Source organism: Balaenoptera ricei, chromosome 14, assembly GCF_028023285.1.
Source record: "Balaenoptera ricei isolate mBalRic1 chromosome 14, mBalRic1.hap2, whole genome shotgun sequence".
In the NCBI taxonomy this organism is placed as follows: Eukaryota; Metazoa; Chordata; class Mammalia; order Artiodactyla; family Balaenopteridae; genus Balaenoptera; species Balaenoptera ricei.
Window position 1 is genome coordinate 6703395 of NC_082652.1, and position 23096 is coordinate 6726490.

At 39.3% G+C, this 23096-nt stretch overlaps 1 protein-coding gene and 1 non-coding gene across 4 annotated transcripts; one reads left to right on the forward strand and one right to left on the reverse strand.

Annotated features, from left to right (window-relative positions):
* Positions 1–558: 558 nt before the first annotated feature.
* Positions 559–23028, reverse strand: GTF2H3 (general transcription factor IIH subunit 3). 3 transcript variants are annotated; one of them, XM_059894626.1, is made up of 14 exons: positions 22940–23028; positions 22015–22200; positions 19873–19952; positions 13947–14053; positions 13367–13533; positions 10726–10788; positions 9802–9831; positions 9626–9654; positions 6486–6560; positions 5652–5705; positions 2831–2899; positions 2298–2433; positions 2148–2184; positions 559–2060 (listed from the first exon to the last, which is right to left on the reverse strand). In XM_059894626.1, exons 4-14 carry the CDS (start codon positions 14021–14023, stop codon positions 1991–1993), a joined length of 807 nt encoding a protein of 268 aa, XP_059750609.1. In that variant the 5' UTR covers positions 14024–14053; positions 19873–19952; positions 22015–22200; positions 22940–23028; the 3' UTR covers positions 559–1990. The 3 variants fall into 3 exon arrangements, with proteins under 3 accessions (XP_059750609.1, XP_059750608.1, XP_059750607.1); XM_059894625.1 differs by lacking the exon at positions 22015–22200 and having other exon boundaries at positions 22940–23024; XM_059894624.1 differs by lacking the exons at positions 22015–22200; positions 22940–23028 and adding an exon at positions 21928–22004.
* LOC132348299 (U6 spliceosomal RNA) lies at positions 9024–9128 on the forward strand. Its single transcript, XR_009497425.1, has one exon. It is a non-coding gene; the product is annotated as a U6 spliceosomal RNA (small nuclear RNA).
* Positions 23029–23096: the final 68 nt, after the last annotated feature.

Here is a 23096-nt window from a genome sequence, read left to right on the forward strand (position 1 = left end):
AGTTGCGGCATGTGGGATCTATTTCCCTGAGCAGGGATGGAACCCGGGTCCCCTGCTTTGGGAGCATAGAGTCTTACCCACTGGACCACCAGGGAAGTCCTTCCTCATCTTTAAAAAGGAGATAATAGTCTCTCCCAAATAAGATTGTGTGAGAATTAAGTGAGGTAGCACATCTAATGAGCTTAGGCTAATGCCTGGCATATAGTAAGCACTCAATAAATGTTCACTCATTTTGTTAGCCATCAGAGCAGTGGTGAACCAATTCACTGAGAGAATCCATGTATGGTGTGTAAGAAACCTTGTATTAAAAATTTCATACCAATCTATAATCGTATAGTATTTGTAACAATATTTTTGTGAGAGTTCTGGCAAGATTTGAAATTAAAGTTCTTCAGAGTTGAATAAAAAACTGTCTGACATGTGACCAAATCCAGGTAAAAAGTACAGAGTTGAAGATGAATTGAATGAGCATGAAATAAACAATGAATGAGAGGAAATAAGCAAATATGAAAATTTAAATTATTTTATTATAAACATTTATACAAAATAAACCACAAACACAACTGTTAAAAATAAAATTTAAACAGAATTAGGCCAGTTCATAAAACATGTCAAATGAAAAAGTAATAACAAAAACCTTATCAGCTTGTTTGAAATTATTCATCTTTAGATATATGATGCTTTGTTTCCTAGACTTAAAATAGAGATCTCCATTACACATAGTTAGGCTGTGAAATATTAAATATTATTTTTAAAAGACAAACAGATTCTTAAAGATTAGCAAATACTTGCAAAGTGATCACCAAAATCTTTGTGTATTTGTTAACAAAATTGTAAATCCAGAATATAAAATCGACTGAAATAATCCAACCAAACACCAAATTGCTTAAATGAGACTCAGTTTCTGAGATGGTATCAAGAGAAAATTAAAATCTTATTTATATACAAGGTTGTATACACAAATAGGTCTTTGTCAATTTACTTTTTAAAAACAAATTAAATTGGCCACCATTCCTAAAAACGCTTCCTACACTCTGCTGGAATTTAAAAGGACTTTTAATAACTTCAAGGTTATATAGAAAAATAAGTTTTTTATTGTTGCAAATAATTTTTCTTTGGAACTTACAGAATTTTTCAGTATTAAGTCCAAAGCTTCTAGAGAACAGTTCTCCAGTATTAATGCTTTCCCCCTCCTCATTAAAAAAGGGATGAATTCTGTGTGGGGCAACACTTCACTGTACAGAATCCATTCTCTCCAAGAAATTCCCCCTCAGAGCCCAGACACTGGCTTTCAAAAATAAGCTCTTCACACAACTGTTCTTAAAGAAGAAGTTCCCACCAGACTACTGCACTCACTCTCCTTACTCATTTAAAATCAGATTTTAGAGATTTTCAGTGACAAACTATCATTTGGATAACTCTGTCCAAACATGTACTAATGTCAGACAAAAGAATAAGTATCTGCTAATATCTGGAGCTAAATCTCAATCTAGAAAACAAGGATTTTATTTACGTGACTACTGTCGAAGTTAAGTGTTGACTCAAGTAACATGTTCTATCTTGATTAATGCCATTACTCCATAAATAGTCACTTTTTCCAAAACTGTGTTCAAATTTCACGTCATACGTTTCACAGTAAGAACCTAGACTTGGTAGGTTCTGACGCTTATAATCAGGACAGACTGGCTTTGACAAACAATCATCTCATTTAAAAAAAAAAAAAAATCACAAATTTGTGCTTTCTTCCTCCATTTCTGGACAAAAACCAGTCAGAAGAAATTTTAGGGTATATTGCATAGAATGACTCCCTCAAATCAATCAGCCCCCAAGAAGCATAGGATGAGGATGATGTTTTAGTATATTTCCTGTAAGAAAGTTCATTAACATTTATCTTACACATCTCTCTATTTTTTTCAGAGCCTTCCTAACAAAGGTTCTGCTGTATAATTTCTATTAATAGCTCTAAGTGATGGGGAAACAATTTCTACTGTCATGCGGACATTTTCAGTTTCTTTTTCTTGGCCTTCAGTACAGGAGGGAGAGAAATCTTAAAGGCTGTCCTGAAATAATACAGAGAAGAAAATACTTTTTAATGCTCTAAATCTCTATCAAGGGCAAGCCAGCCACACAGCCTCAAAGATACTTACTCGCATGTAGTGCAGATAGGGCTGAAGTTGCAGAATACTGCAAATTGAAAAAACGAAAAATGAACAGGACAGTCTAACAGCCACACAGCTGGGGATGTTTTCTGCACACTCCTCCACAACATAGAAAAACTCAGCGCTACGTGAACTTACTTGACAAGCACACAGAACACACGTAGCCGATTTCAATGAGATTTCGATGGCAGAAGCAAGCAGCCCGGTAGTCGACATGAACTGGGGGTGGGAGGGTTAACTGAGACCTCTGATCTTGATCAGGAAGAAAAACCCACTGTTAAAAAAAAAAGCAAGGAAATTTTATTTAAAACATGGGGGAAAATAACCCGAAGCCAGGACATAGATATCAGATATTAGCCAGTAAACACTAAGAATACTAAATTAGATTTTCCTTGAAAGTCTATGAGAAATCGACTATTAGAAATGTGTTTCTATCCATTCCACAATTACTGAGCACCACCACACACAGGCACTGTTCTGTCAACAGTCATACAACATTCCACATACAGCTTACAGGGTCCAAAGACTCCCTTAGGTTTGAATTCCCTAGGTCACCCCTCTGCCCCTTTCTTCCAGTTACTAGGCATCAGCCATCTTACTCCCGTTCATTCCCCAGGAAGCAGGGTCTCACTGGACTCAAGGCATTAGGTTCACTGTTGACATTTCCTTACCAGTAAATACTGCAGAAGGGAGGGCATCTGAGGCACCTTCAAGTACAGTCCCCCTGTGATGTCACAAGCCTGCAAGACAAAGGGCTCTCAGCCAAACTAGCACTCGCTTAGCCTTCCAGCGGGAGGTCATTCTCACCAGCAACTCTTCAGGTCTCCAAAAGGAGAGGAAGATATGACACAGCAAATTAAAAGGGAATCTCTTCCCAGAGTGCAGGAGGACCAGAAACTTGCAGCTACCTCTCCAGATGTTCAAATATCTTGTGTTTTCCCCTTGGCCCACACCCTGTCACCCTTTGCAGACTGTAGTATAAGAGTACAAGCCATTTTTCCTGTTTGTTTGCTACTGATAAATTTCTATTCTTGCCATGTTTATTCATTCTCATTGTATCTTTTAGTAACAGTTTGAGATGTAATTCACATGCTATTAAACTCACCCTTTTAAAGTGTACAATTTACTAGTTTTTAGAATATTCACAGAGTTGTGCAACTGTCACCGCTATCTACTTGCAGAACATTTTCATCACCCCAAAAAGAGATCCCATCCCCATTAACAGTCATTCTCCATCCCTCCTTTCCCCTGGCAACCACTAATCTGCTTTCTGTCTCTATGGATTTGCCTATTCTGGACACTTCATATAAATGGAATCAGACAATATATGTCCTTTTACTTCTTGCACTTAGGATAATGTTTTCAAGGTACATTCATATTGTAGCATGTATCAGTACTTCATTCCCTTTTATGACCAAATAATATTCCATTGCATGGATAGACCACAATTTATTTATCCGTTCGTCCGCTGATGGGCATTTGACTTGTTTCCATTTCTGGGTTATTATGAATAGCACAGCTATGAATATTCACGTATAATATTTTGTATGGACACGTTTTCATTTTTCTTAAATATATATCTAAGAATGGAATTGTGGACTCAACTGGTAATTCTACGTTTAACTTTCTGAGGAAGTTTCAGACTGTATTCCAAAGTGGCTGTACCTTCTCACATTCCCAACAAACACCATGCACTTACCATCAAGCTTAAGAAATAGGTTAATTCTAGAACCTTTGAAGCTGGTGTACTTTCTGGTTGTATCTCCCCTTCCCCACGCATCCCCAGCAGTAACCTAAACTCAAAGTTTTCTACAATTTTGTGCTCTTAACTGATCTTTTAGGAAATAATATTTCTTGTGGTCAAAAACATTTATCAAAAGTTTAGTAATTTCTTCAGTCTTATTTCCGTTTTTTTTCCTTTTCCCTTTTTAGTTAAAGTAAAATTCAGTTTCATATTTTGATTAAAAATAACATCTGGTGGCACAGTGGTTAGGAATCTGCCTGCCATTGCAGGGGACACGGGTTCAAGTCCTGGTCCAGGAAGATCCCACATGCTGCAGAGCAACTAAGCCCATGTGCCACAACTACTGAGCCTGTGCCCGAGCCCACGAGCCACAACTACTGAGCCCGTGTGCCACAACTACTGAAGCCCGCACACCTAGAGCCCGTGCCCTGCAACAAGAGAAGCCACCGCAATGAGAAGCCCGTGCACTGCAACAAAGAGTAGCCCCCACTCGCCGCAACTAGAGAAAGCCCGTGCACAGCAAGGAGAACCCAATGCAGCCAAAAAATAAATTTATTTTTAAAAAAAGAGATAAAATTAATTTTAAGAGCATTTTTATTTAACTCAATATATCCAAACTGTTATCATTTTAACATGTAATCAGTATAAGAATCATTAATGAGATATTTTACATTGTTTTTTTCAATACTAAGTCTTTGAAATTCAGTGTGTATACTTATGCACATCTCAATTCAGATCAGACTCATTTCAAGAGCTCAACAGCCATATGGCTACCATAAAGAATAGCGCAGATCTGGAATATGATCCTATTTTTATAAAATTCTTTGCTTAGTGATCTATTCTTCCATCTGTATGTACAGAGAGATCTGTCATGCTGTTCACCTAATACTAACAACAGTAACTTTCAGATGATAGGATTTGAAGGGATTTTTTTTAACTTTTAAAAAATACTTTTCCGCGTTGCTTGAATTCATTTTAATGTGTGAATTACTTTTAAAAATTCAATAAAATCATTATGTAAAATGTAAATAAAAATATCAAAGAAACCAGAGAGACGTTGGTGCTCTAATCTAAAGCATCATACAGGCTAATCCCTAAAAATGTGTGGGGACTTCCCCAGTGGTCCAGTGGGTAAGGCTCCGAGCTCCCAATGCAGGGGGCCCGGGTTCGATCCCTGGTCGGGGAACTAGATCCCGCGTGCCGCAATTAAGACTCGGCACAGCCTAAATAAGTAAATAAATAAATAAATAAAATATTAAAAAATAAAAATGTGTGAAGACTGGTGGATGAAAAGCATTCAACAATAAGTAAGAGAACACACCGTGCTTTCATAACCACCAACACCAAGCATTCATTTAAAACATATCTGTTGGGCATCCCTGGTGGTGCGGTGGTTAAGAATCCGCCTGCCAACGCAGGGGACACAGGTTCGAGCCCTGGGCCGGGAAGATCCCACATGCCGCAGAGCAACTAAGCCCGTGCGCCACAACTACTGAGCCTGTGCTCTACAGCCCGTGAGCCAAAACTACTGAAGCCCGCGCACCTAGAGCCCACGCTCCACAACAAGAGAAGCCACCGCAATGAGAAGCCTGCACACTGCAACGAAGAATAGCCCCCGCTCGCTGCAACTAGAGAAAGCTCGTGCACAGCAACGAAGACCCAATGCAGCCGAAATAAAATAAATAAATAAATAAATAAATTTATTTTTAAAAATAAATAAAAATAAAATAAAATAAAATAAAACATACCTGTTGGAGGAGTCCTGAATCGGAGTCTAACACACAGGCATCAATCAAAATATTCTGAAATGAACATTTTAAAAAATATTATAGGAATAATAATGACTGCCTTACAGTGAGAACCTACTATATGCCAGACTCTATTCTTAAAATGCCTCATTTAATGTGCATAATAACTCTGCAAGGTAGATATCTGATTTGCATTTTACGGCTGAAGCACCCAGGCCTTGGCCGGGCGGTGGTCACAGAGCCAAGGGGAAGCAGTGCTGTCACCCCCAGTCTGCCTGTCCCCAAAGTCCATGGTCTTTTCACTACATCATGCTGCCACTCCAAGATGGAGAATATTTTACATGGCTATAGCAGCATTTTAGGTTAAAACTGAAGTTTTAAGGAAGTTTTTTTTTTTTAACATATCAAAGAAGAAAATGTATTAGTGATAACTCATCTGAACACTTCAGTTATTTGCAAAGTAAAAATATCAAATCTTTATAAGACCTCCCTGAAGCAAAGAGACAGAGAAATTGAAGCAAGGTATGCAGCAAACTATAAAACCTAGAATTCTTAGCCTGGGGTCCAAGGATGGGCTAAATGGGTTACAGGAATTCCACAAAACTATCTGCAAAACTGTTTGAGTGCATATTTTTCTGGGGACCCATCAGATTCTCAAGGGTCCAGGACCCAAAATAGAGAAATGACTAGTATTGTACAAAATATGGATTCCAGATTCCCAATCCCTTAATAAGTATCTAGTCAGAATACCTCTCTAAGTAGGTCATTCAAACAATAAAATTAACTCCTTCATTATGAAACCAATATTCTTTAAAAAGAAGGCTCTCAATTCACCTGCTTCTGTGCTGCAAAGATGACATTCATGAAGTTCATATACTGCAACGTGCTGTCTTCTGCAGCCTTAATCACCTAAAAATCACATCCATGTTAATACCTTTCAGCCACATCCTAGTATTCTCACTCAAATGTCATCACAGTATACTACAAATTACAACCAATATCATCTTTCTAATTTGTCTTTGAAGTTATTATTTAATAATACCTAAAACTGTAAAGATGACTGCAAAAATCTCCCCCAAATCCTATCCCTCAAGAAAGAACCCTTGTTAATAGCTTCTAAAGAGCACTTATGTGGGCATGTGTATATACTCACACACACACCCCCCAGGATGATACTCTATCTAGTGTTCTGCAACCTGCTTTTTCAGTCCACAATATCTGGGGGGAAAATCTTACATCAATAAATTTGGATGTAACCATCCTTCATGCTGAGTTCATAGATTTCCACTGTTCAACCAATTATCTACAGAAGACACTTAAGCAGTTTCCAAACCCCGGTTTTAGACAATGCTCTAACGAACACTCTCGTCTATCCTTTGCACAACTCTCCGATTAGCTCCTAAAATAATCAGTGAGATTACTAAAGTGTCTGCACATTTAATTTTGATACATATTACCGAACTGCCCTCCAGAAAAGCTGTACCAGTTTATCCTCCCATGGGCGGTGCAAGGGAATAACCACTAGTAGGGCTGACCGTATTTCCAAATGCTAACTGGTCATTTTCATTTCCTCTTCTACCGATTGCTCGTTTCCCACTTGTTTCTTTAGAGTCAACCCTGACTTTTAAAAATTAATTTTCAAGAGCTCTTTTTTATTTTAGAAATATTACATTAATCCTGTCAGGTAGCTATACTGAAAGTACTTTTTCCTAATAGTTTTTTTTTTCCCCATCCTTGTTTTGGGGGTTTTATTTTTTTGAGGTCTTACACTTCCTTTTATTCTTTTTTTTTTTTTTTTTTATTCCTTTATTTTTTTAATTTTTATTTATTTATTTATTGTTGGCTGTGTTGGGTCTTCGTTTCTGTGCAAGGGCTTTCTCTAGTTGCGGCAAGCGGGGGCCACTCTTCATCGCGGTGCGCAGGCCTCTCACTATCGCGGCCTCTTGTTGCGGAGCACAAGCTCCAGACGCGCAGGCTCAGTAGTTGTGGCTCACGGGCCTAGTTGCTCCGTGGCATGTGGGATCCTCCCAGGCCAGGGCTCGAACCCGTGTCCCCTGCATTAGCAGGCAGATTCTCAACCACTGCGCCACCAGGGAAACCCTACACTTCCTTTTAAAGTTTCAAATCATGCTTAGCAAGATACTCATCAACACAAGACTATAAACAGATATTTTTTTCTAGAGCTTTTATGACTTGAATTTTTACATTGAAATGTTTGATCTTTACTAGAATGTGTTTAGGTATAAGCAGTGAGATCTAGCTTTGCTTTCCCGCAAATGGCCAATCAACTGGCCCAGTACCTTTTATTGAATAATCCATTTCCCTCCCACTAATTTGAAGTGCTTTGTTTATCACATGTCAAACCCCACTGTGTACCTGGCTTCTGGACTCTAGTCTTTTCCATTATCTGTTTGCCTACTACTATACCAGAACCACAGTTACTGTAGCTTTATAATGTGTTTTAATGCCTAAAGGAGTGTGCACAAAGAAGAACAAAGAGAACTGCTCACTACCCAGTTCTACAAGGGTTAACTGGGAACTCACTGCAGCTGCCCACCGACAGCGCACCCTGAGAGGAGTTCAGGATGAGGGACTCTGTGCTTTGGATAAATAGGCCTTTAGATAGTTAGATGCATATCTCAGGAAGAATTTCAATGACCCCAGATTCTTGCCTCTTCGCAGGCAAGAACTGAAAAAAGAAATAGAAAAGCACGAAAATCACTAACTTGAGATATCTGTTCTTCGTGATTAGCAGTCATCTTTTACCAAGATATATGCTTGACTGCAAGAATTTCCTAGCCAAAAAAATCATAGATAAACTGGCTTCTCCCCTACCTCTTTGGGAGTTTCCTCACAGCTGACTGGCTGTCTCCTGGGCTGTAAGACTCTGGATAAAACTTACAACTCACAACTCTTACGTTGTGTGTCTTTCTTTAAGTCACCTGGAGCAAGTTCCTGCCTACTATTTTCTTTCTGAAAGCTCCTAGCTATTCTCATTGATTTATTCTTTCCGATAAACTGTTGACTTTCTTAAATCCCCCCACTCTGCCAGGAAAAAAAAAATCTGATAATATTCTGAGATTGCATTGAACTTACAGTTTAATATTGGAAAAATTACATTAAAGAATAAAATATGGATCTCCAAAAACTAGTGGTTACCAGTGGGGAGAGGGAAGAGGGGAGGGACAATATAGGGGTAAAGGATTAAGAGGTACAAACTGTTATGCATAAAATAAGCTACAAGGATACACTGTACAACATGGGGAATATAGCCAATATTTTATAATAACTATAAATGGAGGATAACCTTTAAAAATTGTGGATCACTGTATCATACACCTGTAACATAAATAATATTGTATATCAACTATACTTCAATTTTAAAAAAGTACAAATTTTATTGGAACAATACAGAGAAGATTAGCATGGCCCCTGCTCAAGGATGACACGGAAATTCGTGAAGCGTTCCATATTTTTAAGTGAGACAGTGGCATGGACATATATACACCACCAAATGTAAAATAGCTAGCTAGTGGGAAGCAGCCACATAGCACAGGGAGATAAGCTTGGTGCTCTGTGTCCACCCAGAGGAGTGGGATAGGGAGGGTGGGAGGGAGATGCAAGAGGGAGGAGATATGGAGATATATGTATACGCATAGCTGATTCACTTTGTTATAAAGCAGAAACTAACACACCATTGTAAAGCAATTATACTGCAATAGAGATGTTAAAAACAATAATAATAAAGTACAAATTTTAAAAAGAAAAAAAATATGGCTCTCCATTTATTCAATTCTTTCATGTCTCTCAGAATTTTAGTTTTTCACCATAATCAATTTTACGTATTGCTTGTTAATTAATTCTGGGTACTTAATATTTATTGTTTCTATTATAAATGGGTCTTATTTCCCATTATGTTTTCTAATTGGCTTTAGCTGGTATAAAAACATCGTTTTGATATCTTTTAATCTTACCAATATCCTTGATTTCATTTCCTGATTATCTGTAAAGAGATAAAAACAGTTTACAATTTAACTGAATCTTATTAAACATATTACATATAAGGTTTTCTCACCAATTTTTAAACAGTACCTCAAAGTTATAGTAGTAAATAAAGATTACAGTCTCATAGAAGAATGTAGGCGCCTACCTTTAACATCCTTGTTCATTCTATGAATGTCTTATTTTCTTAGCATTAAGGAATTTAAAAATATTATTTCATAAGTACTAATAGTAAACAGAAAAATAACCTCAATTTTAGTTAAATAAATCCAGCATCCACCCAGCTGAAAAAAGGAAAAGTTCCAAGGCCCACGATAAACACATAAAACAAGAGTGATTGGGAGCTTCCAATTACTAACTCTGTAATCAAATGGGCTTTGTAACCTGACCAAAATATGATCTTTGTCCCAGAAAATTAAAATAAGTAGACTTGATTGTTCTTTGATTATCTACCTGCTTGTTCTATGATTATCCACCATGTCCTGGATTTGAATACTGGGAACACAAGTAAATCAATACACCATCAAATGAGATAATGAATTTGAAAAGCATACCCAGATGATCAGATACCCTCAATCAAGGTCTGGACAGACTCAATACTGTACAAAACTGACAAACTAAATTACTTAAGACTGAGAAAATATCACACAAACATAGATAATCAAAGTGCTTATAAAGGTGTGCAAAATAACGCATTCTCCTGTAGAGAAGCAGCTACTCATTTAATAAGCCCCAGGGTTAGTAAATGGCTTTTTAAAATCAAACCCTGCTTCCAACACAAGAGAGACAAAAAAAAATTTTTTTTTTAATTTGTCTAATAGGAAGCAAAGAAGCATCCTGAAGAATAATGCATTATGAGCAAGACATACTGGAGAAACTAGAGTTTTCTCATTCTTACAGCTTGTCCTAAAAACATGTCAAAGCCAAGATAAACTATTTTTTGATTATCTACCACTTTAGAATACTCATGCCTTCCATTAACATGGGCACCCAAGGTTCTGAGAACTATCACAAGTTCAGATCTCTTTATTACCAAAAAACACCTTCTGAATGATTAAAACACCAAGGATACAGCAAAGAGCTTTGGCGAGGGATCCTGCCAGCAGAGTTTCTGTATGTTGACCCTCTATGTCACCTGTAGACAACAAAAAACATTAAAAAGGGAATTTTTAGGTACTTTCTTGACCTAAAATCATTTTCAAACCAAAGCATTCTTCTTCATGAATGAAATCAGATGACATTTTCAAACTGGGTTTAAAAACATAGATAAGCAATTTTTAAACATTTTCTCAATTTAAAATACCCTGGTGGTTGGGGGCTGAAGGGGTAGGAATGGGGGGTTGTTGTTTAATGGGTATAAAGTTTCAGTTTTCAATGATGAAACAGTTCTGGAAATGGACGGTGGTGATTTTGCACAACAGCGTGAATGTACTTAATGCCACTGACCTGTACACTTAAAAATGGTTAAAATGGTAAATTTTATGTTATAAGAAACAGATAATAAAAAATATCCTGGTGTTACTGGGAAAGGTTGTGGCTGCTCAATGACCTAAGTGGTAGCAGAGGCCCTGTGCAACTGCAGGCAGCCTGGACAGTGGCCCCTGGCCAGGCCCCAAGCCCTTCCCACCACCTCCCACCTGCCTGGGAAAGCCGTGAAAAGAGGACTGGAGAAAGTGCCCTGGCTGTGGGAGGCAGGGACGAGGTTTACAACTTATTCGGAGACTTGAGTGAAAAACAGTCACTCTCATAATAATCAAAATTCTACACCTTCAGCGCAAGAAGGTGGGGAGCCCAGATGGACACGCTGTGCGAACAGGGCCTGCAACCGGTCCAGGAGCGCTGATACCCCATGGGGAGGTCAGACCAGGAAAGGTCTGGAACACTACACTGAGAAGTTGGGACTTTGCCCTGGGGGCCAGTGGTTGCTCAAAACATGATTCGAGAACCAGCTGTAGGAATATCACCAGGGAACTCAATAGAAACACAAATTCTTGGGCCCTCCCTAAACCCACTGAATCAGAAACTATGGAGTGGGGTTCAGTATTTCATTTTAACAAGCCCTCCAGGTGATTTTTAACAGTTTTATTGGGGTATAACTTACAGATCACAAGATTATCTTTTTAAGCACACAAGTCAATGATTTTTAGTAAATTTGTAGGGATGTAAATCCTCGCCACAATCCAATTGTAGAACATTTCCACCACCCCAAAAGATCACTTGGGCCCATTCCCATCACCTCTCTGCTCCTCCCCAGCCCCAGGAGAAATCATTAATCCACTTTCTGTCTCTAGAATTGCCTTTTCCCCACAGGTGATTTGGACACAGGAGACAGATTGAAAACACTGCCTGCAGGCAACAGGGAATCAGCAAAAGGTCTTTAAGGGCGGGAACAGCAGCTCTGACATTTAGGATGACAGCTCTAGAGGCTGAGTGGGAAGACTGGAACGGAGAGAGACCGGAGTCGGTTACGAAGTTGATAACAACGATCTAGAGCAAAGGCTCTCCACCTGGGCAACTGTGCCCCACGGGGGACATTTGGTTCTCACAACCGGGGGATATTACGGCATCCAGTTGGTTGAGGCCAGGGATGCTGCTACGTATCCTTCAAAGCACAGGAAAGCCCCACAATAAAGAATTACCCGGCCCAAAATGTCAGCACGGCCAAGGCTCCGCTACATGGCAGGTAACAAGGGGTCAGACTTTGGAGATACTGCTGAGGACAGATTAATAGGATCTCATAGCTGATTAGATGTTGGATGAGGAGGAAGGAGTCCAAAAAGAAAATTTTGGAAAAGTAGGTGGCCGGGGGGTGACAGAAATAGGAAATGGAAACGGTGGTCTAATTGAGAGAAAAGATAATGAAACTGGTCTGGGCCGTGTTAATGAGGCTGTGGGACGTTTAAGTGGAGACATTTGCAGCTTGAAAGAAAGGCTAGATTAGAGACAAAGACTGGGAAGTGTTCATACATAAATGATAATTAATGACAAGAGTGGATGAGAACACGCAGAGGGAGAAAATAAGAAAATAACCCGGCAGAATAAAAAAATGTATATATTTTTAAGAAACAAAAAGAAAGAAGAAAATGTCAGAAATGGAAGAAAGAATGGTCCAAAAAAGAGGAAAAATAGGTCAACAGGCTATCCTCAGAAACCAGAGTATTTTAAGAAGCAGAGGACGGCGAACAGTGTCAATGCTGCAGAGGTCAGGCAACTAATGCACAGGCTTTGATGGAAAAGATTTTTTAAAAGAAAAGAGAGAGGGCTTCCCTGGTGGTGCAGTGGTTGAGAATCTGCCTGCGAATGCAGGGGACACGGGTTCGAGCCCTGGTCCGGGAAGATCCCACATGCCGCGGAGCAACTAGGCCCGTGAGCCACAACTACTGAGCCTGCGCATCTGGAGCCTGTGCTCCGCAACAAGAGAGGCCGTGATAGTGAGAGGTCCGCGCACCACGATGAAGAGTGGCCCCCGCTTGCCGCAACTAGAGAAAGCTCTCGCACAGAAACGAAGACCCAACACAGCCAAAAATAAATAAATAAAAATAAATAAAAATAAAGGAATTCCTTTAAAAAAAAAAAGAAAAGAAAAGAGAAGGAAGTAAATAGTATCGAGATCCTCAAAGTTTTGGACTCAAAGCCTCAAGGACCTCCACATTCAACTCCACTTGCAAATAGGAATAATGGAAGGAAAAAAAAAAAAAGCTGAAAGCAGTTACTCTTAGTCATTAGATCTTTGATCTCTTCAACAATAACTTCATTTGCTGCTGTTAACAACTCGTATTTTCCATCTTTACTTCCTGAGGGAGTAAATTCAGAGGAAGGGTTGCCAGGGTCTCCAAAGAAGTCTCCGAGTCTGCCATTCTTTCCAGGATATAAGAATCGGCTGAAACAGAAAAACAAAAAACCAAAAAGAGCCTAGTTACACGAGGACTTGGAGCCCTCACTAAACATCAAAATGAAATCCAGCAGAGATAACAAAAACCACACCAATTCCAGATTCTCAAGATTCCATAATAAATTTCAGTTTTAAAGAATGTAGAAAATAGGCAAATGGGCAACCATGAGTCTACCACCACAGAATGTTTTGATGATTCCACTGTTTTCTTAAAAAACGAGAAGAATAAAGAAGGTACTGGGTTACAGTCTCTTGAAATGCTTTACAGTCTCTTGAAATACTTCATACCAAACTCTTACCTACTACTAGTTTATTATTTGAGGTATATTTATCTACCCCAGTAATATCTGGTCCAAGCGTCCCTAAGCACTGAACAGGAAGAGTAATCATAATGGTCATACCTTTCTTGAATGTGACTTGCTATGACAGCAAGTTTGTTGGAACGATTCATGAATAAATGAGAATTTCCTAGCACCATCACTGCATCTATGCATTTTGATAAAGTAAACTGTTGAAAAACAGAAGACAAAAGAAAGGTAAATTAGCTATCCAAATAGCTATGTCAGGTCTTGAAATGATTAAGATTTCATTTAAATTTTAGACAATTATTCACTTCTAAAAATTTGCTCTGGAGCTCCCCCCCTCCAAAGTCATAAGCAAAAACATTTGAAACCTACAGCTTTCCGATTCTGAACAGCACAGACTTGCCCATTTCTGACTTGCTTAGAAAAACAACACATGGCAGGTCAGATCCCACAGAGCAGAGCAAAATGAAGGAAGAATTGTTGTTGGGGGATGGGATGGAACTGGGGAAGTAAGGAGATACGGTCCTTTTTTATAAACATGATGACTGATTTGCGCTAGAGCTGACCTAAATGTAATTTAGTCAGTAGCACCAATCTTTACTAATACTGGTTATAGAGAACTGCCCTTACTTTTTCTCCTCCCTTACATAACTGTCTACCAGCTGCATTTCCATCCTCCACGAAAATGAAAGCAGTCCAATTTGAAATATAAACCCAAGAAAGACAAAAGTTCCAACTGAGACAAGAAATCATATGCAAAGACATTCATTTTCACTGTTATTTTTCCAGCTGTTATACTGTTAATTCATACAACCTATTTATTCATAAATAAATATATTCATAGCAAAAATGTGGATAAACCTGAAAAACAGAAAGAAAACTATAGTTTTCTAATTTTACTTATGAAACCAATTCTACATCAGTACAATATTCCACAAATGTTTTCTGCATAACATTCAGGGAATAGCAAATATATCACAACTTCTATGATAAAATTACTAGCAAACTATTGCTACACATGGAATAGACAATTAATAAATACTGATTAAATTGGTAATTGTAAAACTTTTGAATTCATTCATTAAGTATCCTGAGCACCTATTATGTGCCAGGAGAAGACCCCTTCTTTCATGGAGTTTACATTCTGACAAGTACTAATATTACTAAAAAAACACAGGTGGATATTTTTATAATCATGTAATCAAGCATGTTTCTCTTAAAGAAATACTTCAGGCAGAAAATAAAACTGATAAATTTCACTCACTCTATTTTTGAAAATGTAAAACAAACCTATTAAAATTTCTATATGGCAAAAAAAAGACTAAACAAAAGTGAGAGGTAAATTACAAACTGGAAAAAAATAATTGCAACGTATGACAGATGAGTTAACCTTTAATATAAAGTGTCCACAAACCATTAAAAAAAAAAAAGGAATACGCAAAGAGAAAAATGGGCAATGCCCCAAAGGAGAAATACAAAGGACCATTAAATATACGAAAAGCAAACTGAGATCATTTTGGTACATCATACTGGCAAAAGATAAAATAAGGAAACAGAGCATATTGTGTTGGTACCAAAAAAAACCAAACAAACCAACCCAGAATCCTCATACACCACTGATGAGAGTTCAAAATAAGACAGTCTTCCTGGAGAATATGGTAATATGCAGTGATATACTGGTCTAGCTGTACAATGGAATTCTACTCAGCAATAAAAAGGAATGAACCACTGATGCATGTAGCAACATGGACAAATTTCAAAATAATTATGCTGAGTGAAAACACCAGACCAAAAAAGAAAAAAAAAACCCCAAACAAAAAACTGTTTGATTCCATATATATAAATACCTAAAATATGCAAACTAATCTATAGTGACAGAAAGCAGATCAGTGGTTGCCTCGGGAGGGGACAGGCAGAGAGGTGGGTGGGATGAATTCAAAGCAACAGGAAGAAACTTTGGGGGTGATGGATCTATATGTTCATTATTTTGATTGTGGTGATAATTTCATGAATGTATACATAAGTGAAAACATAACAAATTAAACACTTAAAACATAACAAATTAAACACTTTAAACATGTGCAGCTCATTGTATGTCAACTCTAGCTTGGTAAAGTTATTTTTAAAAAAGACACCAGGGCTTCCCTGGTGGCGCAGTGGTTGGGAGTCTGCCTGCCAATGCAGGGGACACGGGTTCGAGCCCTGGTCTGGGAGGATCCCACATGCCGCGGAGCAACTAGGCCCGTGAGCCACAATTACTGAGCCTGCGCGTCTGGAGCCTGTGCTCCGCAACAAGAGAGGCCGCGATAGTGAGAGGCCCGCGCACCGCGATGAAGAGTGGCCCCCGCTTGCCGCAACTAGAGAAAGCCCTCGCACAGAAATGAAGACCCAACACAGCCATAAATAAATAAAAATAAATAAAATTTTTAAAAAAAGACACCATTAAGAAAATGTCCAACTTAAAAATTTTTTAATTGGGCAAAATATTTGAATACAAATTTCACCAAAGAAAATATATGTATGGCTAATAAGCATACGAACAAAAGACTCAATATCATTAGTCATTAGGGAAATGCAAATTAAAACCACAATGAGATATTACCACCTACACTAGAATGACTATAATCAAAAAGGCAGACAAGTGGCAGCAAGGATGTGAAGACTGGAACTCTCATACATTTCTGATGGGAATGGAAAAGGGTGTACCAACTTTTTTTTTTTTTTTGTCACTTCTTTTTATTTTATTTTATTTCATTTATTTATTTTATTTTTTGGCTGCGTTGGGTCTTCGTTGCTGCGGGCTGGCTTTCTTTAGTTGCGGCAAGCGGGGGCTACTCTTCATTGCAGTGCACGGGCTTCTCATTGTGGTGGCTTCTCTTATTGCGGAGCACCAGCTCTAGGCGCGTGGGCTTCAGTAGTTGTGGCTCGCGGGCTCAGCAGTTGTGGCACACAGTCTTTGTTGCTCTGCAGCATGTGGGATCTTCCTGGACCAAGGCTCGAACCTGTGTCCCCTGCATTGGCAGGCGGATTCTTAACCACTGCACCACCAGGGAAGTCCCAGGGTGTACCAACTTTTGAAAAGTTTGGCAACGTCTTAAAAATTTCAGTCTAAACTTACCATATGACCCAGTAATTCAATTCGTAGGTCTCTATCTACTCAAGAGAAATGCAAACATATGCTCATACAAAGACTTGTTTGTGAATTACCTGCATTATTCATAATAGTCAAAAAGGGGAAACAATCTAAATGTCCGTGAACAGATAAACAAGAGGTATATCCGTACTATAAAATACTGTTCCGTAATAAAAAGGAACCACCAATACATGCTACAACATGGATGAACCTCAAAAATATTATGCTAAGTGAAAAAAGCCAAAATCAAAAGACTACATATTACCAAAACTCACCCAATATGAAAAAGATCATTCAAATAGTTTAATTACTATTAAAGAAATTTAATTCATAGTTTAAAACTTCACCAAAAAGCAATCTCCAGGTCCAGACAATTTCACTGGAGAACTATACCAAAAGTTTAAGGAACTGATACCAATTCTAAATAATCTCTTCCAGAAAACAGAAGAGAACACTTCCCAATTCATTTTATGAAGCCAGTATCACCCTTAAGCCAAAATCAGCCAGACACAGTACAAAAAAGAAAAAAAAAACTATAGACCAGCATCTATCATAAAATAGATAAAAACTGAATCCAAGTTTGCATTCTGGGAATGCAAAGCTGGTTCAATATTTGAAAATCAATCAGTGTAATCCACCATATTGACAGGCTAAAGAGAAAAATCATTAATTGATGCAGAAAGATCATTTGACAAAATTTAACATCCATTCATGATAAAAAAATCTCCAAGCAAAACTAGGAAGAGAACTTCCTGAACTTGATGAAGAGCATCTACAAAAAAAATCTACAGTTTACACCATACTTAACAGTGAAAGACTGAATGCTTTCCCCCTAAGATCAGGAGCAAGGTAAGGATGTCCACTCTCACCACTCTTATTGAACGTAGTACTGTAAGTCCTACTAGTACAATAAAGCAAGAGAAGAAAATAAAAGGTATGTGCATTGGAAAGGAAAAAAATAAAACTGTGCCTACTTGCAGATGACATGACTGTCTATTTAGAAAATCCCAAGGAATCTACAAAAACACTGCTAGGACTAATAAGTAAGTTAAGCAAAGTCCCAGAATATAGGAGCAACACACAAAAATCAATCATATTTCTATATACTAATATTAAACAGGTGGCAACCAACATTTGAAACATACTGCTCATTCACAATTGCTAAAAAACATGTATTTAGGTATAAATCTACAAAACTTGTCTGATGAAAACTATAAAACGCTAACGAGGGATTTCCCTGGCGGTCCAGTAGTTAGGACTCTGTGCTTTCACTGCTGAGGGCCCAGGTTCAATCCCTGGTTGGGGAACTAAAATCCTGCATGCCACAAGGTGTGGCTAATAATAATAATAACAATAAAAACAGCTAACATAAAAAAGTCACAACAGCAAATGCTGGTAAAGATACAAAGAACTGGACCTCTCATACTTTGCTGGTGGGAATGTAAAATGGTATAGCCACTCTGGAAAACAGTAAAAGCAGTTTCTTATAAAATCAAACATGTGATTAACATACGACCCAGCAGTTGCACTTCTGGGCACCTTTCCCAGAGAAACGAAAGCTTACATCCACACAAAAACCTGTATATAGATTTTCAGAGCAGCTTTTTATGTAATAGCCAAAAATTGGAAACAACCCAAATGTCCTTTGATAGGTGAATGATTATACAAACTACGGCACATCACACCATGGACTACTCCTCAGCAATAAAAAGGACAAACTTTTGTACATGGAACAACTTGAATGGATCAAGGGCATTATGCTGAGTGAAAAAAAGCCAGCCTCAAAGGTTGCATACTGTCTGATCTATTTACATAACAAAATTCTAGAGATGAAGAACAGATTAGTAGATTAGTACCAGGGACTAGAAAGTTACAGCAACCATGCAGGATGCCTTCGCCAGGGAGCTCCTGTGTGATGAAACAGCTCTGTTATCTTTTTTTTTTTTTTTTTTTTTTTGTTTTAAATTTATTTATTATTTATTTATTATTTATTTTTGGCTGTGTTGGGTCTTCGTTTCTGTGCGAGGGCTTTCTCTAGTTGCGGCAAGTGGGGACCACTCTTCATCGCGGTGCGCGGGCCTCTCACTATCGCGGCCTCTCTTGTTGCGGAGCACAGGCTCCAGACGCGCAGGCTCAGTAATTGTGGCTCACGGGCCTAGCCGCTCCGCGGCATGTGGGATCTTCCCAGACCAGGGCTCGAACCCGTGTCTCCTGCATTGGCAGGCAGATTCTCAACCACTGCGCCACCAGGGAAGCCCCCAGCTCTGTTATCTTGATTCTGGTTGGGGTTACACAAATCTTACATGTGATAAGACTGCAAGAACTAAACATACACACACAAGTGCATGCAGAACTGCTGTGATCTGAATAAAGGCTGTAGATGGTACTGATGTCAATTTCCTGGTTTCGCTATTGTACTACAGTTATATAAGATGTTACTACTGGGAGAAGCTGAAGCCAGGGCACACAGGACCTCTCTGTACCACTTTTATAATTTCCTGTGAGTCTATAACTATTTCAAAAAAATATATTTCAAAACAGAAAGTTTTTTTAAAAAAAGACTACATATTATATGGAATCGATATATGAAATGTCCAGAAAAGTCAATATAGAGACAGAAAGCAGATCAGTGGTTGCCTACAACTAGGGGGTAGAAGCAGTGCCTGCGAACAGGCACAAGGGAACTTTTGGGGGAAATAGAAATGTTCTAAAATGGAATTGTGGTGATGGTTATACAACTTTACTGCAATTTTTACTAAAAAAACCACTGAACTGTACATTATAATGGGTGAATTTTATGGTATGTAAATTATACCTTAATAAAAAAGCAACATAAACATATACTCAGTCAAACCAGAATTATCCAAAAGCCTTCTCAAGCAATCTTACCTGAGATTCCTTTAATGCTTGCTTTCCCCACCAAATTGGGTTGGTATCAACTATGATAACCAGAAGATTCAATTCATCTTCTGAAAATATTAACAAAAAATAAAAAACATTAGCCTCATAAAAGTGAAACAAAGCTAACATTCTCAATTTGTAAATTAAATCCAGAGCGAGCATCACTACATGCCTTTACATGTTTATCATCCTACAATCATGAAATTAACACAAGGCCAAGTTCTTTTAAAGACTTAAAGCTCTGGGGGCCCTTAGCAAGCTCTTGCTTGCCTTCTGTACATCTGTACCTTTCATGCACTAGAATGTAAGCTTTGTGAGGGGGGATTTTTGTTTCTTTTGTCACTGCTTATCCTCTGCTCCGAGCACAATGCCTAGCATGTGGTGGATGATCAATAAATATCTATTTTATGAATCCAAAGACATATGCATTTTAAATGGCTGGTCAAGGGCTGAAGGCACTGATTAACCAGTAGTTAGAATCACTAGTAGAATTTCAGGCATGGGGTGGCAGGGGGGTAGATTTAAAGGGAGACACAGAATCAATTTGGCTCCAGGTCCATCAAATCACCTAGCAGCAAGGCCAATTATACTTAGGAACGAATCTTTAAAAAGTGAAAACGAGGGGAACTCCCTGGCGATCCAGTGGTTAGGACTCCGAGCTCTCACTGCAGAGCGCCCCGGTTCGATCCCTAGTCGGGGAACTTAAATCCCATAAACCGTGAGGTCAAAAAAAAAAGAAAAAAGAAAAAACAGGTGAAAACCAGAGTGGAAAGCACTTGCTATGTCAAGATTTTACTGTGAAAAAAATTAGGCTACTCTCTACAAAGTGACAGACACAACTAAAGAGGCTAACTTAACATATTAATTCATTCAACAAACATTTACACTAAGTACCAGTGTTAGGTGTTGGGGATACTGAGTCCAAGCCCTCAAGGAGCCTACATTCTAACTGAGGTGACAGACATATGAACCCATAAGCACACACTGTTACGAAAAACCCAGGATGCTCATTTAATAACAAAAAGCAACAATGCCTTTCCTGCCCCGATACTTTCCATCCTCCAGTTCCCTGTTCCCTGTTCCCTGTATCAGGATAATCCCACCCCATCTTTGATGTTTGCTTACATACCCAAATCCTATTTACTCTCTAAGGCCCCAAACCAATGCTACCTCTTTACCCAGAAGTCCTCCCTAGGTCTTCCAACAGGTCCTGGCTCCCCCATCTCAGGAGACTGGAAATCTCAGCCCCTCTGCATCAGGTCCGGCACATGTGATCCTCTCATCCCATCCCATGCTGACAACTCAGCAAGGGACTTATTGCTATCTTTTGCTATGTTTCACCACTTATAAGATGTACTCCCTCCTTTCTTTTCTTTTCTTTTTTTTTTTTTTTTACATTTGACGAGGATGGTATCTTACCATTATGACTGATCGCATTTTATTTTCTCTTAGTGGTATATTAAATAAAATAAAAGCACATTTCATAATCAATACTGTCTTAGATTAGGGGAAATACTGTATTTCTCTTTTGCAAGAGAAAGTAACTTGCTCTAAGTCACATGGCCTGCTAGCAAGTAGCAAAGCTAACACCCAGCTTTGAAGACAGATCTGCTTGACTCCAATGACTGTGGCTTTTCAAAGCCCCACTGCCTACTTCGAAGCACCCACGGCATCACTTCTCTTCTAATGACAGCACTCACTACCTCATTTTACACTTAGCTGTGTTTCCGATCTCTCTTCCTAACTCTGCCCTCTAAACCGTGGACTCCTTAAAGAATGAGGAATGAATAATGTAATGTTGCATAAATCACAGAAGAAAATGCCTGGCACAGAAGAGGCACTTAATAATTGTGTCTCCCATAGGCCCTCACTGCTCTACCCAAAAGCCTTTGGCCTTATTCTCCATTAGGTCCCGCCTCCCAACTCTCAGGGCCTTCCTTGCTACTATCAAGCTTGAGAAAAACAGAAAGTGTTGCCTGTCAGGAGAGGTGTGTATCCATACACATGGAATGTCCCTATGAATTTCCTTCTTTGGGTCTCTACCTCCGCGTTTGTAGACAGGGGCCATACCAGGTCTGCATCCCTCACAGGGTTGTGATATTGATTAAAACAGATGAAGGATGCACGCACAATTGTTATGGCCTCTGAAAGGACCTATTTCTTCTCCGCAGTCCATTTCCCACACAGCAGCCAAAGTAATCTTTTAAAATCATAAATTAGGGACTTCCCTGGAGGTCCAGTGGTTAGGACTCCACGCTTCCACTACAGGGAGCACAGGTTCGATCCCCGGTCAGGGAACTAAGATCCTGCAAGCCACTGTGTGGCCAAAAAAAAAAAAATTGTAAATCAGATAGTAAACCTACCTTGCTTAAAGCCCTAAAACGGCTTTGTATTACACTTAAAATAGAGATCAAGCCCCACAAGGGCCCTGCACCTGGCTAGCTCTCTGATCTCATCCTTCTAGCCCACCCTGCTCCCACCACCCTGGCCTCTTTTTGCTTCCTTTAAGATATCAGGCTCTATAACTGGTAGCTTAATGTGTGAACGAAAGTCTCTCCACCTTCCTCTACCCCCGGGTGCCCCCTTTCCGTCTTCCCATTGCAATGTAGTGGCTCAACTTGCCACAGGGTCTTCATAAAGTCACTCAAGTCTTAGTTTCAATATCACTGGTCTTCCCTGGACCCCTATCGAAAGCAGCTCCTTCTTGATCACCCCCTAATCACAATCGACCCCATCATCACTTTATATTGTCGTCACAGCTCTTGTCACCCTTCGAAATTATTTTTATTTACTTGCCTACTGTCTGTCTCGCTCACTAGACTGTAACCTCCACGAGTCTGTAACGTTCTCTATGTATCTCCCAGGGCATGAAATAACGCCGGGCACACAAGAGGCGCTCCAAAAATATTTACTGAATGAATACATTCGCTACTCCTCTAAAGGCCAAACAAGTTCCACCCAGCCCCCAGAATATACTGATACTCCATTTGGCCGGTCCTGGCCGGGTAAAGTCCGCTCAGCCCCGGGGTCCGGGTCCCGTCGGCACGGCCCTCACCGTCTGAGACCATAGCTGCCCGTGTCCCTCAGCGAACAGCCACTTGCAGTCAAGCGGGCCTCCGGGATAGGGCGCACCCCGACTTCCGGCGCCTCCGAGTGACGTAAGGGAGGACTGGGCTCAGGCCGCGCGCCGTAGCCACAGCCCCGCCCCCCAA

Coding starts and splice junctions, on each gene's coding strand:
- GTF2H3 (XM_059894624.1), bottom strand. CDS start 21,952: ATGGCCCCTGTCTACAAACGCGGAG. Junction 14,054..19,872: donor AAGCATTAAAGGAATCTCAG/GTAAGATTGCTT, acceptor GTTTTTCAACAG/TTTACTTTATCAAAATGCAT. Junction 9,655..9,801: donor AATGAACAAGGATGTTAAAG/GTAGGCGCCTAC, acceptor ATCTCTTTACAG/ATAATCAGGAAATGAAATCA.